The sequence below is a fragment of the Mizuhopecten yessoensis genome, unplaced genomic scaffold (assembly GCF_002113885.1).
Source record: "Mizuhopecten yessoensis strain PY_sf001 unplaced genomic scaffold, ASM211388v2 scaffold10859, whole genome shotgun sequence".
In the NCBI taxonomy this organism is placed as follows: domain Eukaryota; kingdom Metazoa; phylum Mollusca; class Bivalvia; order Pectinida; family Pectinidae; genus Mizuhopecten; species Mizuhopecten yessoensis.
Window position 1 is genome coordinate 94,940 of NW_018408757.1, and position 13,628 is coordinate 108,567.

At 36.8% G+C, this 13,628-nt stretch overlaps 1 protein-coding gene across 1 annotated transcript in view; it reads left to right on the plus strand.

The window, feature by feature from the left end:
• LOC110463037 (intraflagellar transport protein 140 homolog) overlaps positions 1–13,628 on the plus strand; it is a 36,127-nt gene that overhangs the window by 11,967 nt on the left and 10,532 nt on the right. Inside the window, exons 15-25 of the mRNA XM_021517370.1 lie at positions 389–506; positions 3,466–3,617; positions 3,866–4,043; positions 4,351–4,482; positions 4,920–5,152; positions 5,574–5,751; positions 8,594–8,677; positions 8,837–8,943; positions 9,614–9,709; positions 12,015–12,147; positions 12,449–12,592. Coding sequence (XP_021373045.1) covers positions 389–506; positions 3,466–3,617; positions 3,866–4,043; positions 4,351–4,482; positions 4,920–5,152; positions 5,574–5,751; positions 8,594–8,677; positions 8,837–8,943; positions 9,614–9,709; positions 12,015–12,147; positions 12,449–12,592 — 1,555 coding nt within the window. The remainder of the gene's footprint in view (positions 1–388; positions 507–3,465; positions 3,618–3,865; positions 4,044–4,350; positions 4,483–4,919; positions 5,153–5,573; positions 5,752–8,593; positions 8,678–8,836; positions 8,944–9,613; positions 9,710–12,014; positions 12,148–12,448; positions 12,593–13,628) is intronic.

Below are 13,628 nucleotides of genomic sequence, written 5' to 3' on the forward strand. Positions count from 1 at the left end.
GGGTTCGAAGTTCAAGGGTATTGTCACTCATTATTTATAGAAAAAATCAACCAATTCAGTGTCATCATTCTACTTGACTTGACTTCTAAACAGATTTTGATCAAAATTCATACATGTCAGTTTGAGAATACCTTGATTAAGTTTGTGCTTCACAGTGCCAGGTTCAAGTCCAAGGTTGCTGTTGTGTCTTAATTTATCATGTATGATAATACCCCAGATAAGTTTGTGTTTCAGTTTGCCATGGTCAAGGCCAAGGTCACTAGTTACTGAAGACGTTTCCTAGCTTCTCTGTGTAATATAATCTGTCATTACTCTAGTTTGTTATCTAATACATTTGTTTCTATATAGGAAATGTTGTTATGCATTCACCTTTTGTATGCTTTTTCAGAGAAGCGAAGCCAACGAGCCAACCAAAGAATTTAGGGGATGTCATTCCTGGTTTTAATGGAATTTTATCTGCCAGGTGTAATTCAAATGGATCTAAAGTCAGTGTTCTTGTGAAAAATGTGAGTTTCTATGATTGCGAGGCTAGCAGTAAATATATTCAATAATAGGAAATGTAATAAAGGTTAGAAAAGAGGTAAGGGCTGTTCCATAATTTATCATATGGTGGAGGTGGGAGGCACATATATTAATATATTATGGGTGTTGGGGTTTAATCTATATCTGCCTACCATACCTTGTTAAATCACTCCAGATTTTATGGATCTCTGTAAAAGTGCCTCCCACCCCAACAGTGAATCCTGGAACAGCCCCATTGTATTTATAAAACAGTTTTTAGCTCACCTGCCCGAAGGGCAGCTGAGCTTATGCCATGGCGCGCCGTCCGTCCGGCGTCTGTCAACTTTCCTTTAAACGACTTCTTCTGAAGAACCAGATGGCATAGAGTCATGATATTTGGCTGGTAGCTTCCTTATATGGAGCCCGACATCGCGTGCGAAAAAACCCAGAATTTGACCTACTTTCAAGGTCACAGGGGTCAAATATGTAAAAACCTTCAAACACTTCTTCTGAAATACCGAAAGGTTTAGAGACATGACAATTGGTAGGTAGCTTCCATGGAATAAGCCGAACAAAGTTTGCGAACAAAAATGGCCTCGACCTACTTTCAAGGTCACAGGGGTGAAATATTTCAACATTTTCAAAAAACTTATCTTCTGAAATACAGAAAAGCCTAGAGATATGAGAATTACCTGGTAGCTTCCTTGGTAAAAGCCAAACAAAGTTTGCGTATAAAAATGACCTTGACCTACTTTAAAGGTCATAGACGTCAAATATCTCAAAACCTTCAAACGACTTCTTCTGAAATACCGAAAGGTTTAGAGACATTACAATTGGTAGGTAGCTTCCATGGAATAAGGCGAACAAAGTTTGCGAACAAAAATGGCCTCGACCTACTTTCAAGGTCACAGGGGTCAAATGTGTTAAAATCTTCAAACAACTTTTTCTCAGTAACGAACAGACATTGGGTGAAGATATATGGCCAATAGCATCCTGGGATAAAGGGGTACCAAGTTTGTACATATGAATGACCTTGACCTACTTTCAAGGTCACAGGGGTCAAAATTTTCAAACGACTTCTTCTGAAATACCCAAACGCCTTGTGACATCATATTTGGGTGGTGGCTTCCTTGGAATTAGCCAAACAAAGTTTGCGAATAAAAATGATGTTGACCGACTTTCAAGGTCACCGGGGTCAAATGTGTTAAAATCTTCTTCAACTTTTTCTCAATAACCAACAGACATAGGGTGATGATATATGGCCCGTAGCATGCTGGGATAAAGGGGTACCAAGTTTGTTCATATGAATGGCGTTGACCGACTAAAATATTTTGTAATATCAAATTGATATATTTTCCCTTGAATTACAATGTAAACTTTGGTTTAGAAGTAGTTAAATGCCAGAAGTGTTTTTTTAAGTAACTGTTATTGTTATTGTATTTTGTTACCAATGAAACCTACTCACCTAAATTTTCTGTAACACTAAACCGTTTTTTCCATTTGTCCTACTGAACTGAGTCTGACTATAAATAAAATAACCTTATAATAAACATATCTTTACAATTGTCTTAAACTGTTTTCCCCAATTGTGTCATTGAAATGGATGTTAACCAATTTACCCCTAAAACCACATTTGAACTTCTGCAAATCAAATACTTGGCAAGTCTACTTTAAAAATGTAGGGGTGAATTGTGATGCTATATTTTGACTTGTGCAAGTCTAACCGTCTCGCATCGGTGCTTCAAGGGAATAGTCAAATTGATCACATGCTCTGTTCCAACGCGATTGAGGTAAGGGAAGAGAAGGTGCCATTTTGGCATGTATCTAAAACATTATTTATAAGTCTAAGCAACGTATATATTGCATTCCAAGTAGTTGTTTTGTTTGATGGAATGTTCAACAGCTATTTGTTAGTTGATTAGCGATTGTAATATTTTCAATCCTTTGAAAAACGTGTAGTTCGCACATTCTGTACTCTGGCGAGAACTCGACGAGAATCAGCGAGACATGGATCTAGTGAACTGCTAACTATATAGCTATAGTCGCAAACTTTAGTCGATACCAGTCGCAAGATCGGCAGATCGCTCCAGTTACATGTATTATCGTTTCTTTTTTCTTATAATATACAGAATGTGTTGTCATATGCGTTGTGTTTGTCTCCCAACTGTTTTGAATGCATATGTACGTCGACAGGGACCGTCGAACTCCGTTACGTCACCTGTTTTGTCGTATTTCTCTGTCGTCGTTTCTAAATATTTTCAAATGTAACACGTCGTATTAGATTATCTGCAATGCAATAGTATTGTGTATTGCGCCACAGTTGATAATGTATATGTCTATTTCACCATGAATGACGATTATTTAGATGCTGCCGTTTCCGACATTTCGATACGCTGCCAGAAATTCACTCTATACACTGCGATGCGAGTAACCGATTTTGACGATCATCAAGATCAATCTTAAAACATATAAAATGGCACAAATAAAAATTACTAATGTCTGAATATGAAATTAAATATAATTCATCCATTTAAAATGTACATTTATGGACTTAAATATTATTTTACTGTTGTACAAATCATGTTTGTTTGAAGTATTATTAGTTGAAGTAGCTACACCATGATTCATAATATTGTTTTTTCGAATTTGCTAGATTTATTCATTGTGTTCTGTTGTGATTTCAACTAGAGCACTAACTGTGGTGATAAGGTGTAGTACAATATAATATCTAATGAGAATATTTGCTATGACTGCTTAAATATTCAGGTGAGCGATACAGGCCCTCTGGGCCTCTTGTTTTTAGTAGCTATAAAGATTAAAGGAGAGGTATTAATGCATTTATAAAACAGTGCTTCTAATAGCTACATATCCTGATCAATTCCTACATTGAAATTGCTGAAATGATGCCACCATCAAATTATGTACAGTAAAGCGGAATTAATGACATGTGACATCACTTTTCAGAATTCCAGCCATGCCGATCCTAAGCTGTACTTTTGGGATGTGGAGTCGGATGTTGTTTCTTACTTTAACTTTGAGAGTGGGCGTGGAGAGCAGGATGACTTCCCCCCAGAACAGATAGAGGGTGTGGAGGGGGATACAAATGATGCAGAGAGGTAGGCTTATGGTCACACAAGTCATAATATATTTCAGGAAATTCTAGACATCAAAAGTTATTTTGTTCTTTATATATTCCTAATGCTGTGGAGGTTTTGAATTCATCTTTTGGTTGAATTGTCTTTTTATAGTAGTTTGGAGATGTAATTTCTGCTCAGTAAATTCATAGATTGTGAACCTTTTTACAACAAATCTCGTCAAGTTTGAGCTTCTAGAATTGTGATATGAATGTATGTCTGTAACTTAGGGGCAAGAATCAGGCTGCTAAGGACATAGCTGGCCGGTACCCTATGACCCACCACTGGGACCCTCACGACACCAAGCTGATTGTCTGTGAGGCCAAGGTGATGGCTAGTGCTGTGGAGAAGAAGGAGAAGGAGGAAAAGAAGCGCCACTCTCTAACTAAGGCCGTAGAGGAGGGACCAGTAAGTCCACCATGTTAAATTAATCACGAGGCATTTCATTAACCCATGTGTTCACAGTCAAAGGATGTAGAAACCATTGCTGTAATGACAATCTTATTGACTGTTCAGCAGAGTGATGTGGGAAAGACAATAAATGTGCTTTACCATTAATATTTTCCAACCGTTAAATTGGAGAATGTTAGCAGGAGCTCATCCTGACTAATTGTCTTTGGGCAGGATGAGTGAGTAAGTCTGTATTCAGCATTAACTAGGCTTCGTTTCTTGTTTCATCAGTTTGGTTGTTTTACTAATGGCTATTTCATTAAAGGTGGAGGTTATGGTGGTGTCCCTGTTCTGTACACCAGAGAACGGCATCCTCATCCAGGACAGCTTCCAGATGCCGGAGCAGTTTCAGGCCCTACTTGGCATAGAGGTGCCCTACTACTACAACATTAAGAAGGTAAGACAGACGATAGAGATTATAGGTTTATATATGTATATAAAGTGTCTTGTTTCTGTAATGTGCTGAATAGTCCCGCCCCCTCTCCCCAAATAAGTAGGGTGAAGTGTATCCATCCATCTGTAGTAAAAGCTTGTGTACAATACATCTAACTTTACACCATGGTGTTTAAACACCAAGCTCTGTACCTTATACAATAGTTTGGTAATCATTGATTGAGATTACTCTTGACAACTCGTTTGGGTAGGGTTAGGTGTTTGTATCTGTTTCTGATTGTTGTTTAGTTGTATGAAAAATCATAGTGTAATCTCTGTTTGTTAATCAAGCGAATAGTAAAAGGTTCATCATAATAATAAAGGTATCAAACTTAAGCATAAAAAGCAGTTTTGTGTCATTGTGACAGGTTAACAGCATGATCTATTGTTTTTGTTTGACAGTCTGAGAATCTTAAAGAGGAAGAGCAGGAAAAGGATGACACACCACAACCGGAAAATCTCATTAAGTCCGACACTGTAATACAACCAAAACTGGTGGCCAGAAAAACCATGCGTGACTTTGTAGGTCTAGAAAACAGCGACAAGAACACGAGAGAGGCTATGATGAACTTCAGCTACTATCTCACCATTGGCAACATGGACGAGGCATTTAAATCCATCAAACTCATTAAAAGGTAAGTACTGCTACTAAATAGCCTACTATGCTTTGTGCTTTATTGTTCCTATGATCTGAAATGTATCCGGTAATTGTTTTTGTTAGTTAAGTTACCATCACAAAGAATTCTATTTAATACTTCACATTGAAAAATAGAAAAAAGCACAAATCAGTTTAAATGTTACAGTTAATTATATAATTAGTCACCACAGCACAAAGCAAACTTTGATAATATCTATATAAAACATAAGGGTGGGTTTGCCATAGTAGCTTTATACAGGGATTAATGTTTCTTCTCTGTTAGATTCTTACTATAGACCTGTTAAGGTGAGACACATGGCGCACTTTGTTTTGTAAATACACGATGCTATGATTTTCAATTCATTTTCCTTTTGTCTTCATTCAATTTATCACCTTTACTTGCTTATATTTCTTTATAGTGAATCTGTGTGGGAGAACATGGCCAAAATGTGTGTAAAAAGCCGACGTTTGGATGTGGCTAGTGTTTGTCTAGGCAACATGGGTCATGCCCGTGGTGCTAAGGCCCTCAGGGAGGCCATGAAAGAGCCGGAGCTGGACGCCAAAGTCGCTGTCCTTGCTATGCAACTTGGACTCAAGGTAAATTTGTTAATACAAGACTTTCATCAAGTCATAGTTGGCACTAAAACAGCTAAATTTGTATAATCTTTCTTTGTTGGTTTTGCAACCTAACACATTTTCATGTGCATGCATTTTTAAAACAGTGATAATTCAGGCAAAAATGTATTACACTTGTAATACAACGGGTCTTTTTTTGTAGTTTGAATATTAAAAACCAGTCAAAATATACAAGTGTAATGTTACATATTCATAAAACATTGCTATTGTAGCAAGTCTTTATATTGATGAGTTAAGTCCACTCTGTACAATCACAATTTTATTCTTGGCCAAATTTTTCTGGTGTGAAAAGCATTGAAATAAGATTATTGCTTACATATGTAGAGTAATTAAAGAATCCTTCCGCTAAGTACTAAAGCTCTGTGTTTATGTTATTTATGTAAAGTGTCAATCCTCCCACTAAGTACTAAAGCTTTGTGTTTATGTTATCTATGTAAAGTGTCAATTCTCCCACTAACTCCTAAAGCTCTGTGTTTATGTTATCTATGTAAAGTGTCAATTCTCCCACTAAGTACTAAAGCTCTGTGTTTATGTTATCTGTGGAAAGTGGCAATCCTCCCGCAAAGTACTAAAGCTTTGTGTTGATGTTATCTATGTAAAGTGTCAATCCTCCCACTAAGTCCTAAAGCTCTGTGTTTATGTTATCTATGTAAAGTGTCAATTCTCCCGCAAAGTACTAAAGCTTTGTGTTTATGTTAGCTATGTAAAGTGTCAATCCTCCCACTAAGTACTACAGCTCTGTGTTTATGTTATCTAGTAGATGTAAAGAGTCAATCCTCCCACTAAGTACTAAAGCTCTGTGTTTAATTATCTATGTAAAGTTTCAATCCTCCCACTAAGTACTAAAGCTCTGTGTTTCTGTTATCTATGTAAAGTGTCAATCCTCCCGCTAAGTACTAAAGCTCTGTGTTTATGTTATTTATGTAAAGTGTCAATCCTCCCACTAAGTACTACAGCTCTGTGTTTATGTTATCTAGTAGATGAAAAGTGTCAATCCTCCCGCTAAGTACTAAAGCTCTGTGTAAATGTTCTCTATGTAAAGTGTCAATCCTCCCGCTAAGTACTAAAGCTCTGTGTAAATGTTCTCTATGTAAAGTGTCAATCCTCCCGCTAAGTACTAAAGCTCTGTGTTTCTGTTATCTATGTAAAGTGTCAATCCTCCCGCTAAGTACTAAAGCTCTGTGTAAATGTTCTCTATGTAAAGTGTCAATCCTCCCGCTAAGTACTAAAGCTCTGTGTAAATGTTATCTATGTAAAGTGTCAATCCTCCCGCTAAGTACTAAAGCTCTGTGTAAATGTTATCTATGTAAAGTGTCAATCCTCCAGCTAAGTACTAAAGCTCTGTGTTTATGTTATCTATGTAAAGTGTCAATCATCCCGCTAAGTACTAAAGCTCTGTGTTTATGTTATTTATGTAAAGTGTCAATCCTCCCACTAAGTACTACAGCTCTGTGTTTATGTTATCTAGTAGATGAAAAGTGTCAATCCTCCCGCTAAGTACTAAAGCTCTGTGTTTCTGTTATCTATGTAAAGTGTCAATCCTCCCGCTAAGTACTAAAGCTCTGTGTTTCTGTTATCTATGTAAAGTGTCAATCCTCCCGCTAAGTACTAAAGCTCTGTGTTTCTGTTATCTATGTAAAGTGTCAATCCTCCCGCTAAGTACTAAAGCTCTGTGTAAATGTTATCTATGTAAAGTGTCAATCCTCCCGCTAAGTACTAAAGCTCTGTGTTTCTGTTATCTATGTAAAGTGTCAATCCTCCCGCTAAGTACTAAAGCTCTGTGTTTCTGTTATCTATGTAAAGTGTCAATCCTCCCGCTAAGTACTAAAGCTCTGTGTTTATGTTATTTATGTAAAGTGTCAATCCTCCCACTAAGTATTAAAGCTTTGTGTTTATGTTATCTATGTAAAGTGTCAATTCTCCCGCAAAGTACTAAAGCTTTGTGTTTATGTTAGCTATGTAAAGTGTCAATCCTCCCACTAAGTACTACAGCTCTGTGTTTATGTTATCTAGTAGATGTAAAGTGTCAATCCTCCCGCTAAGTACTAAAGCTCTGTGTTTATGTTATCTATGTAAAGTGTCAATCTTCCCACTAAGTACTAAAGCTCTGTGTTTATGTTATCTCTGTAAAGTGTCAATCCTCCCGCAAAGTACTAAAGCTTTGTGTTTATGTTATGTATGTAAAGTGTCAATCCTCCCACTAAGTACTAAAGCTCTGGGTTTATGTTATCTATGTAAAGTGTCAATCCTCCCACTAATTACTAAAGCTCTGTGTTTAATTATCTATGTAAAGTTTCAATCCTCCCACTAAGTACTAAAGCTCTGTGTTTATGTTATCTATGTAAAGTGTCAATCCTCCCACTAAGTACTACAGCTCTGTGTTTATGTTATCTAGTAGATGAAAAGTGTCAATCCTCCCGCTAAGTACTAAAGCTCTGTGTAAATGTTATCTATGTAAAGTGTCAATCCTCCCGCTAAGTACTAAAGCTCTGTGTTTATGTTATCTATGTAAAGTGTACGTATCAGCTCTACATTCAATACAAAGATAATAATTTACAACTTCCAGATGAATGGAAATAGCCAATGATTTGACTTATTCAATAAATAGGAGGTAAAGTTGTTGTGTTGGAATATTTTCTTAAATAGGTATTCTAGTGTTTTTGTAAATAAAACTGAAAATCTTGCCTTGCAGTTGAATAACTATGACATGATTGTTATGTATACTCTGCAAAACTCTTAGACCTTTCTAGACTTGATCTAAATCTAGCTCTATGTATATGATTTTTTGTTGTGGATTTTTTAGGAAGATGCAGAGAGATTACTGAAGAACTGTAAACGATATGATTTACTGAATGAATTCTACCAATCATCTGGCCAGTGGATTAAGGTATACACATAATTAGACATTATTAGTCACTTTATAGTCGGTATTCATTAAAAACAAGATACATGATTAAGTGCATTTCTAGACTAAAGAAATTGTTCAGTAAGAAAATGGTGAATATGGTAAAGTTTGTTTTGAGTGACAAAACACGTCTCTTTGCAGGCATTAGAAACAGCAGAAATGTATGATCGTATTCATCTCAGAGCCACCTATTATAACCATGCAAAACACTTGGAAGTCAAGGGGGACTACTCTGATGCGATACCAAAGTAAGTTTAGCTAAGTTGAATGACAATGCCCTGGGCCTGTTCATTTATGCTGACAAATAGGTACATCTATATTCAAATGTGATATTTCAGGGTAAAAGCCACAGAGATCTGCAAATGTTAATCAGTCTTGAAATTCTTTGCCAAGACTATCCAGAAAGCAACATCAAATCACTAGGTCTGTCCCAAGTTAAGGTTCGACTGATCTGACCGTTTGGAATGCAATAAAACACCTTTGTTATAATGCTTTCAACTTGTTGGAACAATTTCTTTGATGAATGACTTAGTGTTTTGGTTTATGTTAAAAACCATATTTCTACATGCTTTTGACCATTTTTGTAATATCTATGTACAGTTCTACTAGTAATGGAGTAAATATTATAAAACTGATGTAAAACCCATACTTAAAATTAATTTGATATTAAAACTTAGATGTGTAATTTTGAACACTCTTTATCATTTTCCTGACTTTGGCATCATTTTAAGGATTATAATTTTGCCCTTTGATAACAACGGCTTTTATGATTTTAAGTCCATGTCCTCCTCTGTGATTATCAGTAAATTGTTTACTTAATGTTTCATTGTAGAATTTTGAGATATATTACTCTTCTTTGTCCTTTGCAAAAATCACATTGATTTTTTTTGTGATTGATGTTTTCTGTTACACTTTCAGCTATGAGAAGTCGGACACTCATCGCTTTGAAGTTCCAAGGATGTTATTTGATGAACCTGAAGCGTTAGAACAATACATTAGCAGGCATAAAGACAAGTATGTTCATACTATTTTGTCTTATGCACTGTTGTGTACCTTCTTAACCAGTTCTTACAAAACTCTGTTAATCAATATTTTGTTTAAAAAGTCTTTTCCTTTTGAACAAATTTGATCTAAATTTAGCCTGAAGCACCACTGAGCGATGGGGAATCAAAATTGTATAAAACAAGGGTGACCCCCACTTCCATGGGCAGAAAGGTGTGGCCCAGTAGGGGAAATGGATCTTATCTGAAACATCACTGGGCCAAGGCAACTTAATGTAGGATAAACAAAAAGGGGTTAGAGGAAATAGATATAAGTCTACTATCTGTAGGATAAACAAAAAGGGGTTAGGGGAAATAGATATAAGTCTACTATCTGTAGGATAAACAACAAGGGGTTAGGAGGAATAGATATAAGTCTTCTATCTGTAGGATAAACAAAAAGGGGTTAAGGGAAATAGATATAAGTCTACTATCTGTAGGATAAACAAAAAGGGGTTAGGGGAAATAGATATAAGTCTACTATCTGTAGGATAAACAAAAAGGGGTTAGGGGGAAAAGATATAAGTTTACTATCTTAAGGGGGCATGGCAACTTAATGTAGGATAAACAAAAAGGGGTTAGGCCAAATAAAATTGATTACTTAGTTCTGGGGCCATTTTCTTTTTTAAAGAGATGCGGCAGGGCATTTTTTTTTTTTTCATTTTACATGGCAATTATGAGACGAGGGCGATTTTTTTTTATTGTGTAGTTTGTAAAACGTTCATTGTGGGCATTACCTTGCCTTTTTATAGTTGTGTAGAGACCCGTCATAGAACAAGCCTCCGAAAATCCCCCCACGATGTTCCAGACGAGAATCACGAACACCCACCCCCCATTCCTTATTTGTACCGAAATGAGCGGCATTTGAACACAAGACTAATAAGTCATAATCATTTTAACGCTTGCCTGTATATCAATCCTTATATTTATTCAAACGTTTTCGGGACTTGGGTGACTAACGTGTAAAAACGACATGCGGACCAATTTTCTGGAATTTTTTAAAGACTGCGACTGGCGCATCCACAATTTTTTTTATTACTTTCACCATAAAATCGGCAATGCAGTGCCCTAAAATGAAATGTGCGCGGGCCTGAGAACCAAGTAATCAATTTTTTTGGCCTTAGAGGAAATAGATATGTCTACTATCTAAAGGGGGCAAGGCAACTTGATGTAGGATAAACAAAAAGGGGTTAGAGGAAAATTTATTCTTCCGCTTTCCGCCCGACACTTTTCTCAGAAACTGTAAGTCTGATCTTCACCAAACTTTGAGGAATTATTACTGATAGCCTCTAGATGTGCAAACACTTTTTTGTTTTTCCGATTATCATCCAAGATGGCCACCATGAATTTTTGAAATTTTTGGGAACTTAAAAATTCTAAAGGTGTTCGTTTAAGATAGCCAATGTCACCTATCCTATTTTACATGTTTTATAGATATTTGCCAATGCATTCCAAATTCGGCATGTAGGTGTATGATGGAACTGCGAATTCAACCATGACATCCGTTTTCTAATTAGATAAAATGACTGCCATATACTGGTTACTGATTGGTCGAAACTCCGTTATTGTTCGATTTCGTTCAAATTTAGTATGTACGTGTAATATGGCATTGCACTCTCAACTGCAACATTTGTTTTCTAATTTGACAAAATGGCCACCATATACTGGGTTCTGATTGGTCGAAATTTAGATATTGTTCGATGTTTGTGAAAATTGGCTTACAGGGGTATTAGGGGACTGCGAATTCAATCGCATAGGATATGTTGCCATATCAACCACATGCATGGAGGCTTCTGATTGATCGAAATTTAGATAGTGTTCGATTTTGATGACAATCGATATATAGGGGTATTAAAGGACTGCAAATTCAATCGCATACCTTCGTTGCCATAGCAACCACACAGAGGCTTCTATAATTGGTCACAATTTAGAAATTGTTGGATTTCACTCAAATTTAATATGTAGGTGTATAAAGGCATTGCGATCCTTTTCTGATTATCTTTGCGACTATGGGGGCAGTTTGGGGGACTTCTGTAATGTTCCCCCATTACAATTAGTACTTGTTTGCTATTGCTTTTAAACTTCTTAATTAAATTAATCGCACTTTGTGACAGTTTGACCAAGCACTTCCTTGCAGAACAGATATCTCATTATATGATATAATAAATGAAAGAGAAAAATGGTTCTTTTTTCAAGAATGATTGATCAAATATCTCTAAACAGATATCTGATAACAGTTCTAGCAGTTTTGATTTACCTTGACAAACTGTTTATTTCAGGGCACTACATAAATGGTGGGCCCAGTACATGGAGAGTACAGGGGAAATGGATGCAGCCCTGCAGTACTACGAGACTGCCCAGGATTTCCTCTCTCTGGTCCGAGTCTACTGCTACTGTGGCAAAATGGACAAGGTACAGTGCCTTTTATTGTTTATTCTTAATTTGGATGTTTTTTATCTCTTGATTTGACTAAAACCTTGATTTGGATTTTAAAAAAGACAAAGGAAAAGTATTTATAAGGTATATTTTAGAAAAGGATTAACTATAGCTGCAACAGAGTAACAGATAGCAATGCGACCTTTGTAAGGGCTGTTCCAGATATATATTTATATACAGTGGGGAAATGGACAGGCAGACACTTGTAATATATCGTGTATGGATGATTAGAATTCTTTATTGTTTGATTAATTTTTTTTTGTTTTTCGCTCCAAAGGCTTCAGAAATCTGTAATGAGACAGGTGACAGGGCTGCCTGTTACCACTTAGGTCGGCAATATGAAAACCAAGACTTGATCAAAGAAGCCATTCACTTTTTTCAGCGAGCACAGGCATATGGAAATGCTATTCGACTGTGCAAGGTAAGCAAACTTGCACTTTAGATAACATATTGCTTGTGTAAGGTGTGTATATACCTGTTACATGTTTACAGGGGCTAGGAGAGACGTATGATGTGTATATACCTGTTGCATGTTTACAGGGGCTAGGAGAGACGTATGATGTGTGTATACCTGTAACATGTTTACAGGGGCTAGGAGAGACGTATGGCGTGTATATACCTGTTACATGTTTACAGGGGATAGGAGAGCCGTATGGTGTGTATATACCTCTTATAAGTTTACAGGGGCTAGGAGAGAAGTATGGTGTGTATAGACCTGTTACATGTTTACAGGGGCTAGGAGAGACGTATGGAGTGTATATACCTGTTACATGTTTACAGGGGATAGGAGAGCCGTATGGTGTGTATATACCTCTTATAAGTTTACAGGGGCTAGGAGAGAAGTATGGTGTATATATACCTGTTACATGTTTACAGGGGCTAGGAGAGATGTATGGTGTGTATATACCTGTTATATGTTTATAGGGGCTAGGAGAGACGTATGGTGTGTATATTCCTGTTACATGTTTACAGGGGCTAGGAGAGAAGGATGGTGTGTATATACCTGTTTCATGTTTACAGGGGCTAGGAGAGACGTATGGGGTGTGTATACCTGTTATATGTTTATAGGGGATAGGAGAGACGTATGGTGTGTATATACCTCTTATAAGTTTACAGGGGCTAGGAGAGAAGTATGGTGTGTATAGACCTGTTACATGTTTAAAGGGGCTAGGAGAGATGTATGGTGTGTTTATACCTGTTACATGTTTACAGGGGCTAGGAGAGAAGTATTGAGTGTGTATACCTGTTATATGTTTATAGGGGATAGGAGAGACGTATGGTGTGTATATACCTGTTTCATGTTTATAGGGGCTAGGAGAGACGTATTGTGTGTATATACCTGTTTCATGTTTACAGGGGCTAGGAGAGAAGGATGGTGTGTATATACCTGTTTCATGTTTACAGGGGCTAGCAGAGAAGTATGGTGTGTATATACCTGTTACATGTTTACAGAGGCT